General features: G+C 35.7%; 2 protein-coding genes across 2 annotated transcripts; one reads left to right on the top strand and one right to left on the bottom strand.

The window, feature by feature from the left end:
* The first annotated feature begins 13,000 nt into the window (after positions 1–13,000).
* LOC149385256 (5'-adenylylsulfate reductase 2, chloroplastic-like) lies at positions 13,001–15,278 on the top strand. Its single transcript, XM_089625760.1, has 4 exons — positions 13,001–13,222; positions 13,517–13,675; positions 13,767–13,899; positions 13,992–15,278. The coding sequence occupies exons 1-4, from the start codon at positions 13,135–13,137 to the stop codon at positions 15,010–15,012; spliced, it is 1,401 nt and encodes a 466-aa protein (XP_089481886.1). The 5' UTR covers positions 13,001–13,134; the 3' UTR covers positions 15,013–15,278.
* LOC149385257 (uncharacterized) lies at positions 15,243–17,790 on the bottom strand. Its single transcript, XM_089626287.1, has 3 exons — positions 17,709–17,790; positions 16,276–17,106; positions 15,243–15,326 (listed from the first exon to the last, which is right to left on the bottom strand). Exons 1-3 carry the CDS (start codon positions 17,718–17,720, stop codon positions 15,243–15,245), a joined length of 927 nt encoding a protein of 308 aa, XP_089482413.1. The 5' UTR covers positions 17,721–17,790.
* Positions 17,791–25,785: the final 7,995 nt, after the last annotated feature.

Genomic DNA, 25,785 nt, shown 5'->3' on the forward strand with positions numbered 1-25,785 from the left:
TTCTAAGAAGCATTGACTACTATTTAATATAGTCAACAATATAAAGGTATCAGGTTTGAAAGCTGCATTTGTTATTAAAGGCACTCAACCATAATTCTTAAATCTGCATTTATTGTCGTCGTCATTATCCGATTGGGAATGGTTTTCCCTATCAGTTACGAATCGATCATTTAGTTACGTACGTATAACTATAATCGATAATTTAGTTACAAACAGGTAACTATTTGTTACGTACATATAACTATAATCGATAATTTAGTTACAAACAGGTAACTATTTGTTACGTACATATAACTATAATCGATAATTTAGTTACAAACAGGTAACTAACATCGATAAGTCGTTACAAACAGGTAACTAAATGTTGTTGACGGCAATAAATGCAAATGTAAACATTATGGTGTAGGGCTAACTATAAATTCCCTCAACCATAATTCTACGAAGCATTGAATGCTATTTAATATAGTCAACAATATAAATGTATCAGGTTTGAAAGCTTCCATTATCGTTATTAAATGCCCTCAACCATAATTCTAAGAAGCATTGAATGCTATTTAATATAGTCAACAATACAAAGGTATCAGGTTTGAAAGCTGCATTTGTTATTAAAGGCACTCAACCATAATTCTTAAATCTGCATTTATTGTCGTCGTCATTATCCGATTGGGAATGGTTTTCCCTATCAGTTACGAATCGATCATTTAGTTACGTACATATAACTATAATCAATAATTTAGTTACAAACAGGTAACTATAATCGATCAGTTTGTTACAAACAGGTAACTATAATCGATCAGTTTGTTACAAACAGGTAACTACAGTCGATCATTTTGTTACAAACCGGTAACTACACTCGATCGTTACAAACAAGAAACATTACGAACATATAACTATAACCGATCATTTCGTTACAAACAAGGAACTATTATTAGGAAAAGTAGGAAGTACAATTAGAAATCCGAAGAACTAGAATAACAAAATAAGTTGAATTATCTGTTTCAGGCCTTCTTCTCCGCTTCCGAGGTTGGCGCAGAAACCTTGCCTCTAGTGTTTGGGACTTCCGCCATAGCTCCATTGGCTTTCAAAAATTCCTCCCAATTCTGGCCGAATAGTTCTTCCATCACGGACGGAGCAACCAATATGGGACTTCTATTATCCTCACATCCTCTATTCTCCAAATATTCATTGTATTCAGCTTCTGTTAGGTCTGCCCCATACTTGAGCCTTCTTTTTGTAGAACCCGATGAAGAAGCTTCATCGCTTATTATGATTACGTTCGGAGTCGCTTTGGTCGTGTTAGGCTTTCCTTCCATTCTGAATTCTAAAAGTACTTATTCCTAGGGTTTTTTGTGTAATAATCATAACATATGTATATATAACGTTTTTTGGGGGCTTTTTTGGGGCTTCTTGGGCCTGAGAGACTATAAACGTCTTGGGCCTGGGAGAGGCTTCATAGTTATATGTAACTAATTTTATGAATTAGTTATATATAAGAAACTACTAAACACTAATTTCTAGACTGTAGTTACGTATACATAACTACTGTTATGATTTAGTTACAAATGAGTAACTACAATATAGATTTTAGTTGCATGTGTGTAACTAATTAACAGATAGAATTTGATAATATATAACTAATATTATGTTTTAGTTACATATGAGGAACTATTCTGAACTCATATTACGTTTTAGTTACATATGAGTAATTACAAAATACTTGTCCCAAAATACAACGTCTAATGTTAAATAACACATACATACTTGTCCCAAAATACAACGTCTAATCTTAAATAACACATACGTACTTGTCTCCAAATATGAACCCTATATATAATTTTCCGAGTCCGAATGTTAATTCGGACTTGCGTTTTTAAGTGCCCCGTGCTTATACAAGTCGATACACAGCTTCTGTCTAAACATTATCATGTCGTCTTGTTTCAGATTGGCCAATGGAGAGTAATGTACAAGAAATTCTGCAGCTTTGATGGTGAACATGCCGCAGTCACCACTACAAAAAAAGTCACCAAAGTAGTGTTGTTAGATTCAAGTAACTCATGATCACATCAATGGTATAATATGTTTCTTTCATTACCCGTTACGTTGTTGTGGCATGAAAGACGCGTACACTACATCGAAAGGCAGTGAGCTATGATATTCATCTGTGCGAATATCCCAAACTCGTTTACAGAGTATGATTGGAATCAGCTCTGCCATGTGATCGATGACAGCATATCTTCCGGTGAGCAACGAGTCGTAAACAGTGACAGACCTCTCAGGGATGGAAATCACCGCAAGGACCCAATGGTTGCCTTTGACATGGACGGGAACATATATAGTCCCGGCTTTCACCCACGGCCTTTCTGCTCTATTCCGGGGTCTCTCAGCCAGAATTTGCTCAACCAAGGCGTGTCGTCCAGTCCAATCGTAATCATCTTTATCTTTCAATTCATCCCACTCTTTGTACGTTTTTTCCACTAGCTGACAAAAGTGACTGTCCGCAGTAGTGTACCTATGCGTCACCAGTTTTGCTTTTTTCCTCAGGTAGTAGAAAGCCACATTTAAGTGCTGCAAATTAACATAAGTAACAAAAACAATGTAATTAATTATTCATACGTATCTAAATTAGAGTAATTAGTTATCCATAGTTACTAAATTATAGTCATTAGTTATCAACATGTAACTAAATTATATTCATTAGTAATTCGGACGTAACTAAATTAGAGTAACTAGTTGTCCATAGTAACTAAATTCTAGTTATTAGTTATCAACATGTAACTAATCAGTTCTCCATAGTAACTAAATTATCGTAATTAGTTATACGTACGTAACTAAATTATGAGTACTTAGTTATTAGGACGCCACTAAATTAGTTATCCACATGAAACTTACGGAACCACTGAGCCAAGCTGCCGGTGTCCAAATCTTGTAGAACCAGGTCTTCTGTGAAATGACCTCTACATGAAAATCAAACACCCTTGGCCATAGTTCTTCTTTCAATTTGGTGTACATAAGCTCATCGTCAACATCAATAACCCTGTTCATCAAAACAAAAATTAATAACCACCATTCAATCATCCTCAAACAACAAATTAAACAAAGGGGACTAACTTCTTTAATCCCTTCAACACCCAGTCCTGCATTACTGGCACATTGCCATCGTTCGGGGGCGCGAATGGGTCCGCCAGTGGATGCTTTAAAGGTTTTGGCCGCCCTCTTGTGAACTTTGAGTAGATCTTCGGCTCTACTGTTGGCGTAAAATGTATTGGCGCCCGCCTTACACGTGATTGTCTTTCCGGTGATTCACAAAGGGAAATCACCTGGTCAGTGGTCATCTCAGATGCCTCTCCATCCACTGTTTGAGATCTTTCGGGTACAGTGAAATTACATTCAGATCTCGACATGGCATAAGACTCAACCCCTCCATAAGAATATGGCTGAGGAGAGCGAAGAGGTCCTAGTGTGGCCGATATGCCATCACTATCGTTGTCGTCTGAGTCCGACGCTTCAACGCCACCTTTACCTCCCCCACCACCACCAGGACACTCACTATCAGTTGTTTTATCTTCTTCTGTCTTGCACAATCCCTCATCGTTGTGTGTCTTGCGGGTGTCGTTGTGGTTCCCTCCTTTTTTGTCCTCTTCGTCGTCGTCTTTTTTTTGGACTGAATCTTCTTTGCACTTCGTAACCAACTCCTCCTCATTATCATCTTCTTCCCTCTTTCCATTTTGGTTATCTTTCTCTGTTTCTTCTTCTCATTTCTCTTTCTCTAATGCTATCTTTTCTTTCCCATCTTTCTCTTTTGGTTGTTCCTTTTCTTCTTGCTCTTCTTTCTCTTATCTCGCTTCTTGTTGCTCTTCTTTCCCATCTTTCTCTTTTGGTTGTTCATTTTCTTCTTGCTCTTTTTTCTCTTCTCTCTGTTGTTGTTGCTCTTCTTTCTCTTTCTCTTCCTCATGGTCACGTTTCCGTCTCTCCTCTGACAGCTTCTCTGCCTGGTCCTCCATAAGCTTTTCCTTCGTAGCCTTTTGTGCCGAGAAGGTGGTCAGCGTATCCAGGACAAACTTCATGTCCTCTGATATCCTTTTGATCTCTCGATGAAGATCAATGAAATCAGTATGCATGTTACTGAACTCTTTCTCCAGATTGGCTAATCTATCCTGAAACAACGTCATTAACAATGTGATTTAGTTACATACACGTCACTACAATCTGTAAATTAGATACATACAACTCACTAAAATCTGTAACTAAAATAGAAACAAGTCACTAATATAATAAATTAGTTACATACACGTCACTACAATCTGTAAATTAGATACATACAACTCACTAAAATCTGTAACTAAAATAGATACAAGTCACTAATATTATAAATTAGTTACATACACGTCACTACAATCTGTAAATTAGATATAAACATCCACTAAAATCTATAACTTAGATACAAACATGTCACTAAAATCTATAACTTAGTTACATACAAGTCACTAAAATGTATAATTTAGTGACATACATGTCACTAAAATCTATAACGTAGTGATATACATGTCACTAAAATCTATAACGTAGTTGCATGTATGTCACTAAAATGTATAATTTAGTGACATACATGTCACTAAAATCTATAACGTAGTTACATACAAGTCACTAATGATCATGTCACTAAATTACCTCATGATCAGCACAGGAGTTTTCATTCTCCGCAAATGTTTTCAATTTCTTTCGACTGCGACTAATGGTTGAGTCGGGCTGAGAGGGGGTTGTACGATGTCACTCCCAATGGCTCTAAACTCAACCTGGAAAACATTATAAACACTTCTTAGGATCTGTGCATAAACTATGGTACCTCTTGAAATGTAAATTTTGGTACCTCTTGTAACCGAATGGACTGCAATGCAGATTCGGATACTCTGGCGGAAGAAGACCATCGCAGAATCAACGGTCTAGCATCGTCTTTAAATACTGCGCATAAACCCAAAGACTCCAATTTGGGTATACACTCGTACGCCCATACCTGCAAAGGTAGCAGGAAGGCTTCGAAATGAACCTTTTTGGTTTTGGATGGGCTACTTGGGCTGGCAGCTTTCTTCACAAAACTCCTCACGGTCAGCATGAAGTGATCCCATACAACATTTCCCCAGGGGAATCCGTTGAATGTAGCCGGATCATCAACCATCTTTATGTATGATTTGTTCTTCATGGCAACTGTTCGTTGGCCCGGGAGAAGCACATTGTAGAGGAAGTGGAGAAGAAGAAACCGGACTCGCTTCTCAACGTCATTCCAGTCCTTGTTGTCCTTGATGAGTGCTGCAATGTTGCCCCGAGTGGCAAGTGCCCCTTGCTTGAAGGTTTCAACATATAGACCCCCTGGTGCAACCTGGTCGTACTCCGTCGCCTTGTACGACTCATCTACTCGGAGACCTGTGATAAGACTGAAATCTTCCCTGGTGAACTCCCTAGGGACGCCACCAATCTCTATATGTAATCTATCTTCTGCTTTGGGAAGTCCGTCAAAGTAACCCGTCCTCATCATAAGGTTACTGAGGATCTTAGGCGAGCGGGTTATCGAGGGCATCTCCAAAAAATGGCCAAAGCAGGACTCTCTAAACAAGTCTGATTCCTGTTTCGACATGGCAGCTTCTTCAACGAAAGACATGACGTTCCCGTGGAAGTTGAAGTTGAACTGCCCCACAGAATCATCCGTCACGTATCTAGTCCAACCCTATAAATATATACATAAAAACCAGTAACAATTAGTTACATTTAACAAAAAAAACAGTAACGTCACAAAAAATGGTCTTCATCCATGGGTCTTCGAAATCAAACTTCTAGTCACAATCAAATTCCAACATCATTACAACCAATCCAAACATGCACCCAAACAAGTTTTGAAAAAACTACCTAAACTCACTCACCGGAATTAGGAGTAAATTATCCTATACAAACAAATTTCAACATCTCTACAACCGATCCAAACATGCACCCCTATAAGTTTCGCAAAAATGACCTCAACACACCTGAATCAGGTTTTCCTGCCTCTGATTAACGTCACAGTAGGAATCGGACTCCTCACCGTCGCTCGCTCTCCGACGCTTTGAATTTGGGGTTCTATTTGCTGGACTCTTTTTCTTTGACCTAGATGACTCCGCCTCAGTTTTCTTCTCCGTCGTTTTCTTCATCGGCGACGAAGCGACCCTAACACTCCGCCGCGGTGGCGTTTGATCGGGAAGTTTGGATTTTTGGTTTTTTTGGGAGTTTCCATCGCCTTCTACCAGTTTTCTTTTCTTCATTTTTGGGTAATCTCTTTTCGTCATTTTGGGTATTCTGTAAATGGTATGGGGTTCGGACAAGGACAATGGTGGTTGAACTTGGTTCGCGATTTGGGTTCGTGACTGCTTGAACTTAGGTTCGCGATTTGGGGATTTCGCGATTTGGGGGTTTGCGATTTGGGGATAAAGCAGAGATCGTGGGAGAAACAGGAAAAAGGGGATAAACCAGAGATCGTGGGAGAAACAGGAAAAAGGAGAGGGAGGTGACGATGAATGTGAAGGACTCGGCGGCGGTTTCGTTGGTTACGTTGAATCGGTGGAGAAAGAAATGAAGAGATGGAGAAGAAAATGAACAGTCGCGGGATAACAAACGTTTATATAGAGGGAAACAAATTGGGGAGAAGGGCATATTTGTAATTGTACACATCAAATTCAAATACCTACTCATAGATGTGCCATTTTTCAAAAAAGATAGTAATGTGTCCAAATCTAATAATTTACTCCTACTTGTGGCAATTTCTAAAAAAAAAAACAAAAAAACTCGAACTTGAAATTGTGTATATCCATTAGGGCTCTGATGCCTAACCTATAGGCCAACCAATGTCATGAGTTCTTGTTATTGAAGCCCAGCCTAGCCCATGTAATGCCATATCTTCATAGATAGGATGGGACTTACACAAATATCAATAGGCTAGTTTTCTCAATATATCTGATTTTCAAACCTTCTACGAATATCACTTTATGTATCATTTTTAGGCAAATTTACCATTGTTTTAAATGAAACCATAAAAATCCCAAAAATTATATATTATATTAAAAAAATAATAAGTAAAATAAAGCAGTAAATAATTAGAAAATACTATTCAAAGAAAGAGTTAATTTTGAGATAAAAAATGAGGTATTTGAGAGATTAAATTTGAAATAAGGTAGTGCACATCATTTCTACTCTCTGCCAGATATTGAGTCGTTTGGGATTGCTTGAGGTGTTTTTGGTTTATTTATTTATAATCTCAACTACTTTTTTTATTTATTTATTTTTAAGTGTTTGGTAAAATAACTTAAAAAAAAAAAAAAATTATCTCAACTACCAATTTTCAATTTCCGACCAAAAGTTTAATTTGACCAAAAATACTACTAAGCCACATGTATAAATACAATTTTACCATCAACATGGTGTCAACAATTGACATCTATTGTTGACATATGTAAGTTTTGGGTTCTCTGTTTATTGACATAGACGTCAGTAATCGACATCTATTGTTGACATCTATGTCAACAATTGACATCAATTGTTGAAGGTAAAATTGTATTTGTATATTTGGCTTAGTAGTATTTTTGACCAAATTAAACTTTTGGTGGAAAATTGAGAAAAAACTTATCAAATGGTGATAGTTGAGACAATTTCTATTAAAAAAAACATATAATCATGTACGGGAGAGAAACACGTGCACGAATGCCTAATTTGGCTAATTGGACATTAAAATATATATATATAAACCGGTCCGTTACGGTTTAATCGTATTTAAAAAAATAAAAACCGGACTGGACAAAAAAAAACGTTTTAAATCGGACCGGTGGTCTAAAAATCACTAGTCTGATCTTGTCCGATTTACAGTTTTTCTGCTCCAGCCTAATCATAGTTGTAATGTTAGTTTTAGTGTTCGTAGTTTTCTCACCTTGTGGTGGTTCATTTACTAACTAGTCGGGTCTTGATTTTAGGTTTGTGCTTGTTTCCAACAAGGTCCTTAAACTTCAAGTGGATTTGTTGCGAAATTCTTTTTCATTCGCATATGTTGACTCGAGTAAGTTGTTATTCTTAAGTAAACAAGCTTTACTCTGGTCTTCGTATCGGAGATTCGGAGATGTCTGTAGCTCCTGAGTAGGTGGTCTTAGTTGTTCTTTGGCTACATTTTTTCTCGCCTCGACTAGTAATTTCAGGTGGTCTTAATGGATTCTTCTTATGCGTCCATTTTTTGCTCATTAGTAACAATTATAAAATATATAAAATGTTGTGATTAAAATAATATATGCTTTCACTTTTTCACTCTCAAAGAAACATCTAAGATCCCAGGATGGCTTTAAATGTTCATGACCGTGGTCCCACAGTCACAACTTGCCTCGAGAATTGACATCCATCGATCAATAAATAATAAAGCACAGAATGAATCTATCCTTCTAGACTCTCAAGGGACAAGGTTCAAATTCGTATTTTTTTGATGCATTTGAAATTTTAAATCCATATATCTATAAAGGAAAATAGTTACAATAGGAATCAATTTGTCATAGAAAAGACAAACAGACATCAAATTGATTAGTATCCATTCATTTAATTTTGAAAGAAAGGCATAAATATTTAAACCACCGAGACTTAAGCAATTCAACAAGTTTATTAGTTTATCGTCAAATAGCGAATGCACGTTGAGTACTTTGTCGATTTTATTTAGGAGAGAAAGCAACAAGTGATTTTTTTTTTTTTTTTTTTGGGTGATGATCATGAAACAAGTGAATTGAATAAATTATTCAAATAATATTGACATATTTCTTTTCGAGTCAAATTTTTCATAAACCAAGGGCCACCAACCACACTTCACACTAGTATTATCAAATTTATTTTTTCCTCAGTTTTTTTACATGGTTCGGGTTAATTGGTCGCTGGAAACAAGTGTGCTGTACGAAACTCCAAAGCTCAAATTGTAGAGTTTGATCAACTGGGTTTGGTTGTCTCGATTTTGGCTTGAAATATTAAATTATATAAATAAATAAGAGATCGTTGTGTCGATTTTGGCTTGAAATATTATATTATATAAATAAATAAGAGATCATAGCCGATAATAACTTGAGGAAAAAAATAAAAGAAGGATTCGTATGGTATATTTATTGGTTTCGTTTTAATATTTAGGGTTGGGAATTTGGGATGGTTGAGGCATATTTGAGGCTAAGACTAACCGAATAATTTGGACCATTTATTATCCTGTAAATTATTTCTATCCATGTCATACTCAAATAATTATAGGCCATTTGGGATGGTTACTGGTATCTGGTATTTGAACCAACCAGAATACTTATTCTGCACAAATAACTGTAAGGCTCCGTTTGGAACCCGGAAAATATGATGGAAAGGAAAATGGAAATCTTTCATATTTTACTTGGGTTGTTTGGATTGAGGAAAATAGGGTGGAAAAAAAATATGATGGAAAATGCTAGGGAAAATGTATAACTAAAATGAGGATTTCATTTTCCTTCGAAAATCAAATGGAAAATGAGAATCTCTCCAAATTTGTCTATGAGGGGATCACATTTGTGTGTGTCGTCCAGGGACCGAGCCAGAAAAGCTAAATAGGGGGACTTATTTGAAAAAAAAATATTTAGAGGGGCTAGTTAAAAAAAATCATGGTAAAAATGAATTTTTTTTAAATGAGTCAAAAGTGTAAATTTTTAGGGTAAAAATGTAAAACTTTTTTAAAATGGGCAAAAAATGTAAATAAAAAATATTCGAGGGGGGCTAATTAAAAAAATTTCCTTGTAAAAATGATTTTTTTTAAAAAAATGGGTTTAAAGTGTAAATTTTTTACGGTAAAAATGTAAAACTTTTTAAAAATGGGCAAAAAATGTAAATAAAAAAAATTTAAGGGGGGCTAATTAAAAAAAATTCATGGTAAAAATGAAATTTTTTTAAAAAAATGGGTCAAAAGTGTAAATTTTTTAGGATAAAAAATGTAAAACTTTTTAAAAATGAGCAAAAAATGTAAATAAAAAAAATTTGAGGGGGGCCCACTGTTGACCTGAGTTAGCTCCGTCACTGGTCTCATCATTACTTTCCCGTCAATTTTCTATCATATTTTCCATAACTTACAAACACAATTAGAATTTTGACTTTTTCTATTATTTTCTCTTACATTTTCATTTTCTCTATAATTTTCACTTTCTCTCTTATTTTCCGGGTTCCAAACGGAGCCTAATAGTGAAAATAAAGACAAAAATGGGTCTTAGTCTTATTACTCTTCCAAATGAAGAGATGAGCAAAAATATCAAAAGAACAATAAAAACAATAAAACTAATTTATACTGTGATGGCATTCGCAAGGCATTAGAAGATGATATAACAATGTTCATGCAATTAATAAAATAAAATAGAAAGCGGAAAAAAGGCAGTGATCTGTGACATCGAGATTATCATAAGCGGAAAATGGCTTAGCTCATCATTTCTCATGAAGTGGGCTGTGTTTGGAATAGCTTAAGTGCCAAATTGTTTGTGGGGGGCTAAGAAATAGTTGAGGTCGTCATTTTAGTTATGTCGTGCTAAACAAAAATGGGCTTATCTTGCCGTCTACGTTGACAGGCTAAACCAAAAACGATTTAGCTCGTCACAAGATATTTTTAAGCTGCGTGGGTCAGATTTTAAAATAATTCTCTAGGCTTAGACTTGCCCTCTTCATGAGCCCAATACGTCTTTTCTGATAAAGGATGAAGTCCAAAACTAACAATTATCATATTTTAGACATTCAATTGATCTAGGGGGCATAATAATTGGACTAACTCAATATAAATTATTGATTTTCAAATTTTTGGGCTAATAATTGGACTGGTTTAGTCCAAAAACTGTAATTCAGTAGCCAAACAATAATTTATCCGATTATTCAAAATCATATGCAGTTTTTAAACCAGTTTTGATAATTTGTTATTCGATTCTTAAAGTTCCAAAAACAAATTTGAAATCTTTTAAAAAAATTGTCCACAACCCTAATATTTTGCATTACTTCTATCAGCATAAAACAATTTAACAACAAAAAACACAACAAATAGCAACATGAGTATTGTTGACAGAAAAAAAAATGTTACAACAATTGTCTCACGAATAGCACTTGGTTCCGAGCACGCAGTCCCGAGAACTCCAATTTCTAGGCCAGATTATATCTAAATTACAAACGAATCTAGTAAAAGAGATAATGTAACTGAGGGTACGTGATGGACAATATGTGAAGTTTTTTGGTCGTGTTCTCGGTACAAAAATGTGAATTGTCACCGCTTCATCCTTGTCTATTTATCGTGCTTGGGGTCGAGTACGTGGGGGTGATCAAGCCCACGTACCGATAGTTATTGAATAACTGCTCCCAAAACGTGTGTAGTGATGGTTACTTCCCCGAGGGCTTAGAGTAACCGAGGTGTGCGTTTTACTTAAGTTTTTGTTTATTTACACGTGTTTTATTTATTTGACTAGTCTTTGGCATATCAACTTCCCTTCTCTTTGAAGTTTTGCTTGGTATGGTTCGTTCTTGTCTTATGAAGGGGTCGTTCCTTATTTCATGTCACTCGGGCCTATTTGACTCGAGCTCGGTGCTGGATTCCTCCTGTTCTCGAAGAGCTTTCGAGCTCATGCTTTAACTGTGCAATTTACATGAGTAACAAATATAATTACAAAATACATATTATATCACATATTAATTAGTAGCTTCAAATGTCTCAAAATTAGTATAAATAAAATTCTTACAAACTTAGGATCGGTCTGGTCCAATCTAAACCGCGGTCTACAATTTTATAACTAGATCATGCCGTTTTAAACCAGTCTTAAAAGCCAAACGACGCCATATTAGATAAAACCGTTTTAAATCGGATCGGACGTTAAAAGCACCGGCATTCCAATCGGGTTTATGGTGTTCGACTTTTTTGTACACCCTTAAGAAGTAACAACGCAGTCAACAATAGTAGAATGATCGGTTAGTTTAAAAACAATAATATATATATATATATATATATATATATATAAATATGTATATATATTAGTAGCTTTCGATGTCTTAAAACTATTTTAAAAATTTACGAGCTTATGACTGGTTCGATCTAGTCTAATCCGCGGTCTACCATTTTGAAACTGAACCAAATCGTTTTAGAGTCCAATGAGAGTGTTTGCCGAGCTCAATTTTGAAACTGAACCAAATCATTTTAGAGTCCAGTGAGAGGGTTTGCCGAGCCCGACTATGCGATGTCGTCTTGTTCAAAGGTGAATTGAGGCATCCAAGAAGGCTTTAGCGAGGGGAGCTTTCCGTTAGTATGTTGAGTGAGGCTTTGAGTTTTCAGGCCCTGTTTGGATGGATTTAGTGACATGGGTTTTGCTTGAAACGTGGACTTGTAATGTTTAGTTTATACATTATTTTGAGTCGAGTATCTTAATTACGTTGATGTGTCATTTTTCTATAATTCGAGTGTCATTTTCTTGTACCAAAAATGAAGCTATAACAATTGCATATCGTCGTTCATGTGTGTAAGATGGAGCCATATTATTGAGTCTCTAGTATGCAAAAAAAACGACGCTTTAAGCGTAGATTTTTATTTTATTTTAATTTACCTAAGAAATTTATGGATAAACCCCTTCTGATATGTTTTTTTTCAAATTGGCCCCCATGCATAACTGAGAGGAAAAGAGCAGGAAGCTTCGACATTGACCGAAAAGGAAAGATGAATCTAAGCAAAAATGCCCTAAAGCCACACGTCTAGAGACAAAACAAAACCGTTTTATTATTTTCTTTTATTTGATAAAAACCGTTTTATTCTAATTTCATCTGTTTTCATGGCCGTGCTTGTGCCAGCGGCCAGCCACGTGACGAAAGCGATGACCGATAAAAGAGGCATGCCCAATAATATGCTGCCATGTCAGCTCAGCTTTTTGCCTCTGCATAAGGACGTAATAGCGTCCAGGTTCAATGAACCTAGAAAGCAGCCTTTTATTAGGATTTCTATTTAATCAAATACAGATCTCTCACCACAAGATCAAGCACACACAAACGGAACAGAAACAAAAATTAGCCACACAAGAGAAAGAAAGGAAAAGAAAAGTAAAAATAATTCAGAGCAACTCGATTCGTTAAACAACAATGGCTCTTGCTGTTACTTCTTCCTCTTCGTCATCGGCGATCTCTGGTCGTTCGTTTTCATTTTCGAGTGCCTCTTCGGAGCTGAAAGGTATTTTTTCTTGTCGTCGCTGTAAATTACTGTCAATATAATATAGTTTATGAGTTATTATGTTTTGGTTCTGAGAAAAGTACACAAGACGTTTATTCCGGCATGAAATTTGTATTTTTTTTAATTAAGTGTCATGATTAGCAACTCCGTTATAGATCGGCCTATTCGGAATGTTTGGCTCGTTGTCCTGTTTTACTAAATCAGATAACTGTGGGGGTTTTTTTTCGCTTGATTTATTGGGAACACTGTAATGTAAACGCTGACGAATTTTATCTCTCTTTCCTTGATTTGCAGCTCTGCCGATTGGTTCACTTCGGATTTTAGAACGGTCTCAAGCGCAGGTCTCGGCTTTAACCTTTTCCCAAAGAAAGAGTTCAGTGAAGCCTCTGAACGCTGAGCCTAAGCGAAGCGATTCGATCGTACCTTATGCTTCTACAGCTGTTGCTCCGAACCGTAAGCCTCTTTCTCTATCTCTCTCCTTTTTTTTTTTCTTTCTGTGCGCCTACAGATTCTGATTCTTACTCCCAAAATTGACAATTCACAGAAGTCGAAGAGAAAGAAAAAGCCGAGACCGAGGATTACGAGCAGTTGGCAAAGAGCCTCGAGAACGCTTCCCCTCTCGAAATCATGGACAAAGCCCTAGAGAAATTCGGAAACGACATCGCCATCGCCTTCAGGTAAATTTCATTTCCCAACTACAAATCGACGAATCACACAAACCTCTATATCGATTTCCTGACATTTTTCTTTTCACGATATCTCTCCGCAGCGGAGCCGAGGACGTGGTTCTGATAGAGTACGCCCGTCTCACCGGCCGCCCATTCAGAGTGTTCAGCCTCGACACGGGAAGACTCAACCCGGAGACGTACCAGTTCTTCGACGAGGTCGAGAAGCGATACGGGATCAGAATCGAGTACATGTTCCCGGACGCGGTGGAGACTCAGGCCCTGGTGCGGAGCAAAGGGCTGTTCTCGTTCTACGAGGACGGGCACCAAGAGTGCTGCCGGGTGAGAAAGGTGAGGCCTTTGCGGCGAGCCCTGAAAGGCCTGAGGGCGTGGATCACGGGGCAGAGGAAAGACCAGTCCCCCGGGACGAGGTCCGAGGTCCCGGTCGTCCAGGTGGACCCGGCCTTCGAGGGGCTCGAGGGCGGGCCCGGCTCGCTGGTGAAGTGGAACCCGGTGGCCAACGTGGCCGGGGCCGACGTCTGGGGGTTCTTGCGGGCCATGGACGTGCCGGTGAACTCGCTGCACTCCAAAGGGTTCGTCTCGATCGGGTGCGAGCCGTGCACCAGGCCGGTGCTCCCGGGCCAGCACGAGAGGGAGGGCCGGTGGTGGTGGGAGGACGCCAAGGCCAAGGAGTGCGGGCTCCACAAGGGCAACATCAGGCAGGGCGACGAGGCGGGCCCCGCTCAGGCCCGGCCCGAAGACGCGGCGGACATCTTCGGGTCCAGGAACGTCGTGGGACTGACACGTGGCGGGGTCGAGAACCTGGCCAGGCTCGGGGACCGGAAAGAGGCGTGGGTCGTGGTGCTTTACGCGCCGTGGTGCCGCTTCTGCCAAGCCATGGAAGCCTCGTTCGATGAGGTGGCGGACAGGCTGGCGGGGAGCGGGGTCAAGGTGGCGAAATTTAGAGCCGACGGGGATCAGAAAGAGTTTGCGCAGAGGGAATTGCAGCTCGAGAGCTTTCCCACGATACTGTTCTTCCCGAAGCACTCGGGTCAGGCCATCAAGTACCCCTCTGAGAAGAGGGACGTTGAGTCCTTGTTGGCCTTTGTCAACGCGCTCCGGTGACTCGCCACCCCCGAAATGGACTGCCACACATCAACGGGTTGTTGATAAATGACTTGGCCTTTTTTTTATTTTTTAATATAGTTTTGGAGTTTCAGTTTCAGGCTCGCATGAAATTTTTGTAGGTCTAAAACTAAACACAGGTTGAAGAAACACATTCAGTTCCACACGAGCCTCTTGGGTTGTTGGCGCGTATGTGTAATATATAAATCTCGTCTGGTTTGTTTTATCTTTTATGTGGAGCCCAGAGTGCTTTGCCTTTTGCTCAACTCTTTCATCGTCTCTCGTCGTTTCCATTCACTTGCATACAAACGACACTGCATCACAAAGAAAAAAAGGACAAAATGGCATCTATCGCCCCTAAGAAAAAGAGAGAACAGAACTACTTTAAACGACAATGCTAACTGAGGGAGAAAAAGAAAAGGAAAACTTAACACAGAAATGGCATCATTATCACATTTGCATTGGCACGATCATTACATGCAAAAATGAATATACTAAGAAGTTCCACAGGAGTTTGAAGTTTGAACCGTTCATAATTGTTGAACTACTTGTATAGTTGTGTATTGGTTGTATGCAAGGTTTAAAATAGTGTTGCACCGAGCTTCTGATAAGTTGTTAAAGAGAAATTTCATTTTCTAGACCCAAAAACTATGAAAATATCACCATTAGACCCGTTACTTAAAAAATATCCAAAATTGGACTTTTGGACACATTTCGGACAAAAATACCCTTACAAGACCATATAACACTACTAAAAAAAATTCATTCTCTACTTCTCTCATTCTCTCTCATTCTCTCTCATTGTCTATCATTTTTTCATCATTTCGCGTATCCAATTGGTGTAATTCCTTCAAAATGGGTAAGTATGCTTCTCCATTCATCTTTTATTGCTTTAGTCATATAGCTTGTATAGAAAAAATAAAGTTGGTAGATGTAGGTAAAAGTTTCCGGAATTTAACGTTATTTCAGATGAATTCCGACCTTTTCGGATGAAAATCATGTAAAAATTCCGATGAAATTTAAGCCACAAATTCCGACAATTTCTGACACTTTCCGACACATTCCGACAAGACCAAATTTCCGATGGTTTCTGACCGTTTCCGACCGTTTCCGACCGGTTCCGACCAATTCCGACCGGTTCCGACCAATTCCGATGAGTTTGGAAAAAATCAAAGTTTAATGCATTTTTTTGATATTTCTTGCAGTTTTATTGATGGTTAACGGCACGCGGGAGAGAAATGGACACTTATACGTGAGCAAAACCTTCTCCACGTCCTTGCGCGTGATCACTCGAGTGCTTGACCAAGAATTCATCCTCGGTACTCGAACACCGGCGTTATTCCCGAACTGCCGACCAATCTCCGGGATCGCCTCGAACGCCCAATATTGCACCGCGTGCAAATTCCCTGATAGGGAATACTTCGCCTCCTTCTGTAGGACATTCTCTTTGAGAGATTTCTCCTTTACTCGTTTGTAGTACCGCAGCAAGTTTACTGAGAGGGAAGACATCGTCTCAGCCCACGAGATGTTCCCCCATGGCAGAGAATAGAAGAACGGCAAATCCTCAACCATGTATAGGTACTTGTCGTTGACTGCCTTGTTGTGTTCTAGTCCAAGGAGATATCCCAAGACAAACACACATAATCCAAGCTTGTACGCGTCGTTTGGATCTTGACATGTCTTGAACGCGCTAATCAAGGCGTCGAACTTGGCGTTTGACACGCCGTTCAAGTAATCTTTAATGAGCCTATCGCTCCTCCGCTCATTCTGCTCCTCCTTCGATGGACCATCTTCCATGCTCATTCCGGTTATCAATGCGTATTCGAGTCTCCCGAATCTCACGCGTTTATTTCCTATTCCGAAATGAATCTCCCCCCTTTTTGTTGGATGGATCTTACGTAGAAGAAGAGAGTGTAGAAGTACCGTAGAAAAGTTTAGTGTGCTCCCTTCGAAGAATTGAGCGAAGGGACTCTCCGCGACCCTTTGAAGTAGACCGAGATCGGTGAATTTTTCTTTCACCGTCTTAATATGCCCCGAACCACCGTACGTGATTCGACCGGCAAAGTCGTGGTCGCATAAATACGTCAATTTATCCTACATATTTAATTATCACAAAATATTAATAGAATTAAACATAACTCCATGAATTCATAATTAAAAAAAAACAACAAACTTCATAACTCCAAGAATTCATAATAAAAAAAAAAACTAATTATATAAAACAACTAATTTGTATGTTGATCATTTAAAAAATATACTTACAAAAAACAATTGTTGTTCATAATAAAAAAAATAATTAATCATTAATTAGAAAAAAAAAAAACAACTATTTATGATGTTCATAATTAAAAAAAACTAATCATTAATTACACAAACAACTAATTAGATTAATTATGTTGTTCATCATTTAAAAAAAATACAAAAAACTCTTTATTTATCTTAAATCATTTAAAAAAAAAAAATGTCGGAATTTCCGATACATCGGAAGAGGTCGGAAAGGGTCGGAACTAGTCGGAAATTTCCGATGAATTCCGATGGGATTCATCGGAAATTTCCCAGAAATTAAAAAAAAAAAAAAAAAAAATTTCAACTCCAAATCTCATTCAAATCAACCTAAAATAACTAACAACCACTCAAATCTTGTATCCTATTATTCCTACTCTAATCAAACCATGAAAAAACTATAAAAAACTAACCTTTTTTGTCATTTGGTGAAGGTTGGAGCTATGGTGGTTCGGTCGGAGGCGTGACGGAGCTTCGGTCGGAGGCGTGTCGGAACTCGTCGGAATGGGTGTGGTTGGCGTCGGAATGGGTGTGGTTTCGTCGGAATGGGCGTCGGAATGGGTGTGGTTGTGGTTGGAGAGAAAGTGAGAGTGAGAGAGTGAGAATGGTGTGGTTGGAGAAGAAGATAGAGTTTATTTTGAAATAAGGGTATTTTTGTCCGAAATGTGTCCAAAAGTCCAATTTTGGATATTTTTTAAGTAACGGGTCTAATGGTGATATTTTCATAGTTTTTGGGTCTAGAAAATGAAATTCATGGTGTAATTATATCATTAATATATATATATATATATATATATTACATATAAATATAAAATTTATAATTAAAAAAGTTAAAATTTTCCAGTATTTAAAATTAATGTGCGGTATTTGTGGCGTATTTCAGGAAAAAATTTAGTCTAATATGTGAGGTATTAGCGAAATATTTATGGGTTTTAACCAATTTCCGAAATTTTATCATCCCGCATATCGGGAAACGGGAACGAGATTTCAATATATGTAATGGTGGGCACTAGCGGGCCAGAATATCAAATCGGGAGCAAAAAATGAAAAAGAATATCAGAAAGGGTATAATATAAAATAGTCATATAATTTTACATAAAAGTTTAAGTTTAAGAAATTTCAGGGGTCTCGTCGACTTCCTAATTTTGAAAATCTTGCAAAGCTAGCGTATACGCAAACCTACACGGTAACAAATCGATAAGATAACCGTAAAAAAAGAAAAAAGAAAAAAAAAGGATCAATTCAAATTCTGTCAACCCATAATTCAAAAAGAAGAGCACAAAACCATTGAACATATCCTTTCAAAGGAACATAAAAAATCATACGGTATGCATGGTAGTCCAAATCGTTATGTTTTAACATTTAGAATGCTAAAATAGAGTTGTGTGAACACCTGGGGCCGTTTGGTTTAGTTTTCTAAACTCGTTTTCTGTTTTTAAATTCTGTTTTCTGATTCTAATTTTTAAATTTAAAAAACAGATTTAGAATTACGTTTCGGAATATTTTAAATGTTGTTTGGTTATGTTTTCCATTCAATTGTATAGAGATAAAATAGAAAACAACTTTTCATTGTTTTCTGTTTTCTAAACAAATTTCAAAGAAAACAGAAACATGATTCTAAATCTGTTTTCTGAATTTATAACCAAACAGTTTTTCTAAAACTGTTTTCTAGAATTTAGAATCAGAAAACAGAAAACAGGAATAGAAAACTTAACCAAACGGGGCCCTAGATTTAAATCCGATTCAAATTGGTTTATATATGTTAGAGGAACACATGTTTATCCTGGTTTTTTATGGTGACATTAAATGTTGATATAAATGTTTATGAATATGCAAGTATACAAAACTTCATCAAAATCTTGTATTTAAATCTGTTCATATAAAAAATTAGGGTTTTTTTTTCTTCTTCTCATGCTTTGCAAAATGGAAGGTATTTTGTTAATAAAAGGGATAAAAAAACATTCGTTTTTTTATTTTTTTTCTTTCTGGGATTTCAAAATTTGAAAGAAAATATTTAATATTTCTCAATTGCTGTTTCAGTTTATACTAGTTTATTGTGGTTAATTACTCCTAATTTCTGAAATTTATAAGAAACTAGATATGTAGTTTCATGATAAGTAAATTTCATAATAGATATGTGTTCAAATATCATATGGAAATATAAAGACGAGAGTGAGAACAAAGGTATTCCAATGCCGTCATCCCTTGGCCCCGTCTTCAAATTATCATGCCTTTTCTTAGACTTAGACCTGTTGTCCAGATTTTCTTTATGCTTAATAGTGGTTGACATATTATCTCATTTATAAACAAACAATTTTTTTTGGTTTAAAGAAAAACGTTGAAACCGATTTGGATCTATTTTTTATTGGTAATTCTCAATTACTTGTAATGATCTTAGTTCCTTAATTATAGAAATTAGTTATTTTTAACTAAAACAAAGTTGTTGAATATTATTTTCCTTGAAGTTTAATTTTTTTTTTTGGCCAGTTTTTATTCTTTTCACACAGTTTAATTGTTTTTTTTTTCTCGCACTAACATTATATATACATATAAACACTTATAAACATAAATTAACTTTTGAAGCATTGAGTATATAATTTTGCATGGAATAGAACTACATAAATCAACCTTTGTAAATATCCATAAACAGTTCAAATATGTAAGCCATTACAAATATGATGATAAAGAAAAATAAGGAAGCCACCAGCTTGGGTAGCTATCTTTTATATAGGGCTGTACAAAACCGAACAAAAAATCGGATAAAACGATATCCAAACCGAACCGAAACCGAAATCTGGAGCCACGTCAGATAACCGAAGTTCGGATTTGGATAACCGATCCGGTTTCAAAAACTGGACCGGATATCGGATTTGATTTTAGACAAATTTGAAAAATTAAATTAAAAATAGGTCTTTCACAACCACTTAGACCATGATTTTGAAAAAAAAAAAAAAAAAAAAAAAAAAAAAAAAAAAAAACAACAACATCAACAACAACAACAACAACAACTTCACAACATTTTTTACCTAACTTTTTTATTTTATTTTTTAGACTATGGATTATTATTTTAGAGTTTTATATGACTCGTATTTAAATCATTGTAATAATTTTAGAACTAGATATGTATTATAAAAACTGGATAGCCGGTTTGTTTAAACCGGATACAAAACTGGATCCGAAATTTAAAAAATCGGATAACCGAATTTTGAAAAACGGATACTGGACCGGATATTGGATTTAAGAAATCGGATAACTGAATATTTGGATAACCGAATTTCGGTTTTAGACTAAACTGGATCGGATATTGGACTGAATTTTTAAAAACCGAATATTCAGATTCGGATATAAAAAAATAAGAAACCGAACCGAATCGATCCAATTTCAGCCCTACCCACAAAGGGCTCGGCTACATGCTAAGGGATGAAGATGGCATTAGATTGTAGTGTCGGTGGCACTGCAATCTGACTGCAAAAAGTGATCTTGGCATGCACAAAAAAGTTCGAGCCATGTGTTGAAACTCGATATTATTATTGGCCGGGAATGTCCTGCCTTGGGCTTTCAACGTTGCACTCACAGACCAAAATTGATCTCTTTTGAAGAAGAATTTGAATATCGTCGCCTAGGATTCTAGTTAATTTTCCGAATTTCTATAAATTAGAATCTAAAGCGTTTTACCTTTCCCTTGAAATCATCAACACTCTTCTTGTTTTTTAGTGAGAAATTATATATGAAATAGCTTAAAAACAAGTCATATGATCTTTCCCTAGTTTGGCATACGCTAATATTAATATTACTAGCAGATGAGCGACCCAGCGAATCTTTTAACAAAGCAAAATATGGTGACTGTGTGCAACAATTTCCTTCCCACTAGGACTATAATCTTTGTAACCAAAAAATGGTGGTTGAACTGTGTAGTAGTACATTCATGTTACTCCACTAAAATTTGAAAAACAACCGTTATAACTTGTTGATTTATTGGTTTTAAAAATACTCAATATTTTTTATTTATTTATTGCAGTTTAATACTCATTCTTTAAAAATTACGGTCAAAATATTTCATGTTACAAAATTGTACCTCCGTGACCACCCGATCGTTAAATTGGATGGAAAAACACATGTATATATCCGAAAATTCTAAAAATATTACAAATAACTAATTTATTTTTCTTATGTTTAAATATATAAACAAAATTAAAACCTCTCCTCCTCTCTTTCACTTTTTTTCTATCTCTCTCACACACACACACACATATATATATATATATATATATATATATATATGTATATATATATAATATCTTAAACATACACATAAATTGTGGTTTTTTCTCTTTATTAAAAAAAATGTGACGCTCTTTATTTATATATATATATATATATATAGTGTAAATTATGATCTTTCTATTTTTATTAAAAAAATGATGACGCTCTTTTTATATATGGATGTGTGTGAGAGAGACGTTTTAATTTTGTTTATATTTTAACATAACAAAAATAAATTGTTTATTCTGATTATATTTAATTTTGTTTTTTTATCTAATTTAACGGTCAGGTAATAACACACGTACGATTTTGTAACATTGAGTATTTTTACCACAACTTTTAAAAGAATGAATATTAAATTACAATAAATTGAAAACAATGAATATTTTTATTGTAAATAACTTTAAATTATAATACCTCATTCGTAAACATTAATTCGTTGTGTTGCTTAATGGTGGATAACCATTATAATTTTAATTCCAAAGTAAGATGTAGTTAGAATGCCAAGCCTTTTTATACTTTTTTTCCAAGGTTCGAAATGCCATTTTCGAAGCCGTTTCGAACCTCCCGATTTACGGAAAATCGACAAGTCGACGAAAAATCAAACGGAAAAATTGTGGAAAAAATGCAACTCATTTACCGTTTTCAAATGTCGTTTTCCTTGGAAAACTGACGTTCCGATGGAAAATCGAATAGAAATAATGTTACAAGAATATGTTCAAATATATATATATATATATATATATATATATATATAACATTGCATAACATATTTTGAATAAAAATATAATAAAAACGTAATTAAAATACACATATGTATTAATAAATAACGTAATGAAAAATGTTAAAATGATTTAGTGAAGAAGTATAAGAGTTTTAATTTAAATGAGCCGTTTACATTTTAAAATCTAAGCTCATATCAAATTTAGATATATAAAATGCACTCTCATTCTTTATTATGCATTTACTTCTTATATTTGTTTTTTTATTTATTTCTTAGGAAGCATAAACAATACTATTATTAGGCCCGAGACACTACCATTCTTTTATTTTTATTATTTCCTATATTTATATCAAGGATTTAAATACCGTTACCGTAACCGTTCCGAGGTTCGAAATTTACTGGTAACCGCTGGTATCGTAAAGGAATAGTGGGGAAAGCAGGAAAAAAGGAAACCGGTACCGTTGAACTTACCGTTACCATTGAGGAATACCGTCAAATACTGTATTTACCGAGAGAAATCCAGAAAATAAATATACAAAAAACATACAAAGTACGTAGGATAAAATTCATAAAATTAAAAATAGTGTACGATGTTTCAATACATTACCAAATTACAAACACAACAAAAACTAAGTTCAATAGTACAAAAAAAAATGATAAAGTTCAACACAATCCACCAAATACCATAGTCCAAATTCAACATAACAGAAATAAAAAGACTACTCTGGATAGCGACCGTATGTAGCGGTCATACAGTAGATTACAACTCATGTAATGAGCATGTGCACGAAAGTATCTGTCCAAGTGATAGTCATACTCATATTGAGTTGCAGCAACATACATGGAGTGGATGTGATAACCTGGAAATGGTCGCACCATGTCGGGAGCTAGAGTTGGTGGTGGGTAGTCGTCCTGATTGTAACTGGAAGACCCGTCATCATACGAGGACTCCGTGCCTTGAAGACCAATTGATACCGATTCGAAGTTGTAGAACAAGTCATCAACGTCATTACTAAACGTAAATGACATGGCATCATTCATACTAGGGCCCTAATTCATACCTCCGCGCCCGTATCATGAACCACCTTTACTAAATTAAATTAGACTAACAGTCATGAATCATATTCACAAACTCTAATATATTCACAAACTCTTAACATATTCCCGGATCTAAAGTTCTAAACTAACATATTCCCGGGTCTAAATGAAAATTGAAAATAATTCATAAGAAATTCGGAATAAAACAATAATGGTTTTAAATATATGATTTTAACCATAATCATCACAAACTAACAATAAATTCAAAGATTAATTCGGATTAATAAAAAAAATTAGAAAAAATGAACACAAAGTCTAACATATTCCCGGATGTAAAATAAAGTTGAATACAAATCATAAGAAATTCGGAATAAATCAATAATCTCAATATAACCATAATCATCACAAACTAACTAAAAAATAACAAAAGAATTCGGATTAATAAAAACAAATAGAAAACATGAACACAAACTCATAATCAAAACTAGATTCATGTTCACAACTATCAATTTATACTTAATCTTCAAGAATTATCAAGAAATTAAAAAAAAAAAACTCAAAATCATCAAAATACAAATTCACGTCGGGAAGCTCACCAATACCAGTGCCTTCCGGCGGTATTTGGAGAAGTTTGGCCCTCGGAGCGTCGGTAAGTTGACGGGAAGCTCGAAATGTGGCAGAATTCCAGAAGATTTGCACTGGGTCGCGTCGGTTTCCTCGGAATCACCGGAAACCTCCGGTTTTGGTCATTCCGGTGCCGGACTCTTAAAAAAAAAGGGAACCGGACTGGTTCCCGTACGGTTTCCCCGGAATTTAAATCCTTGATTTATAAACTGCTGATCATTAATTTGATTCCTATATTATAATATTACGGTTTCTAATATTACAGTAGGTTATATATTATTTTCAAATATTAAATAATTTTTGCCGTACTACACTGACTACTACACTTGTATAGGACCCACTGATGTCACACGCACAAGTCCCATCAGTGTAGAAAAAGTGCGCTTTCCTTTATCTATCTCCATTTTTCTTCTCTCTCTCTCTCTCTCTCCTACTGAATCGTCTTCCTCAAATTAGACCCGACCGAAATCATTGGAAGTCGCCGCAACTTGCCGAAAGTCACCAGAAATCGTCGAATATATACTTTTTTTCTTTCTTTAAAAGCACCGAAAATTGTCGTTTTTTTTTTTATGAAAACGAAAAGTCGTTTCGAAATGAAAAATGTCGTACTCGTCGGCCGTCAGTCATCCGGCAACGACTTTGTCGGTGATTTTTGTCGATTTTCTCCGACATTTAGAACTTTTTTTTTCGTTCTACAATAATGCTAACCCGATTTGCAACGTATATTTGTATTCCAATTAGTTATAAAACAATGTGTATATTGTGCTGTCGGTTTGTGTGGGTGTGAGTGAGAGCGTGAGACCCACTAAAGAAGAGTCACATGCTCGTCACTGGCTGCTATGCGCTATTATACTACACTACTCTCGGAGGGAGCAGAGCTTGGTAGTCCGTACTTTGTTTGATTGCAAATAATATTGTCGTTGCTTCTTGGGTTTGCCCTATAATGGCTGGCAAATTGTCTATCAAATCACCACCTTTTTTTTAGACAAAGAATATATATGTACACGAATATTGCAAATTATATTTGAAAGATAATCATACTTTTCAAGAACTTTTAATGGTGGCATAAAATAGTTGTCTATTATTGGATTAACTCGTTTAAATTATATTTGAATATTTTGATTAACAGAATTGGCACAAATTTTTAATATTACAGAAAAAGTTTAGTCATTGATTCAAATTATAAAAAAATTCTCAACCATTTTATGAAACCTTATGATCATACACAAGAACAACAAAGAAATTCTAATGAAAAATATTAGAGATCAAAATAGTATTTATTATCAATTTATAGCTCATTTTATGGCGCCATATTTTGAGTGAGATCACACACTCATCGCAAGGACCAGTTGAAACTAGTTTATTATTTCTCATAGATTATTTATTTGTCAAAATCAAAGCTAAGTTAAAAAGAAAAGTTAATGCTATGAGAGTATTAAAGAAACCACATAATTATAAAGTAAAATGGGACAACAAAAGTCCCACATTGAAAGAAAATGTGGGTATATGAATGCATACTAATCTTAAATAACGGATTGGGTCTCAATTATAACTCAATTTCGTAGATCAGTGAAGTCCATATGCAACACACATGCATTTGTTTAGGCATCCATTGTTCAAAAAGTTAGTTAGATAGTTATGAAACTTCCACATTAGTGTACACAAATGTAATTTTGAAAAGTATGATTATCGGTTATCTTCCACAAACTAAACTTCCACAAACGCTAACGCCTAACTAAACTTCCACATACACAATTTTCTTTATCAGTTATCTTCTTTCTTGTTATTTTTGTTTATGTCACTAACATCAACCACTTGCCATTGTCACATTAACAATTTGT

This window comes from Urtica dioica, chromosome 9 (assembly GCF_054948205.1).
Source record: "Urtica dioica subsp. dioica isolate 48M chromosome 9, U.dioica_male_clone48M_v1_H2, whole genome shotgun sequence".
Classification (NCBI taxonomy): domain Eukaryota; kingdom Viridiplantae; phylum Streptophyta; class Magnoliopsida; order Rosales; family Urticaceae; genus Urtica; species Urtica dioica.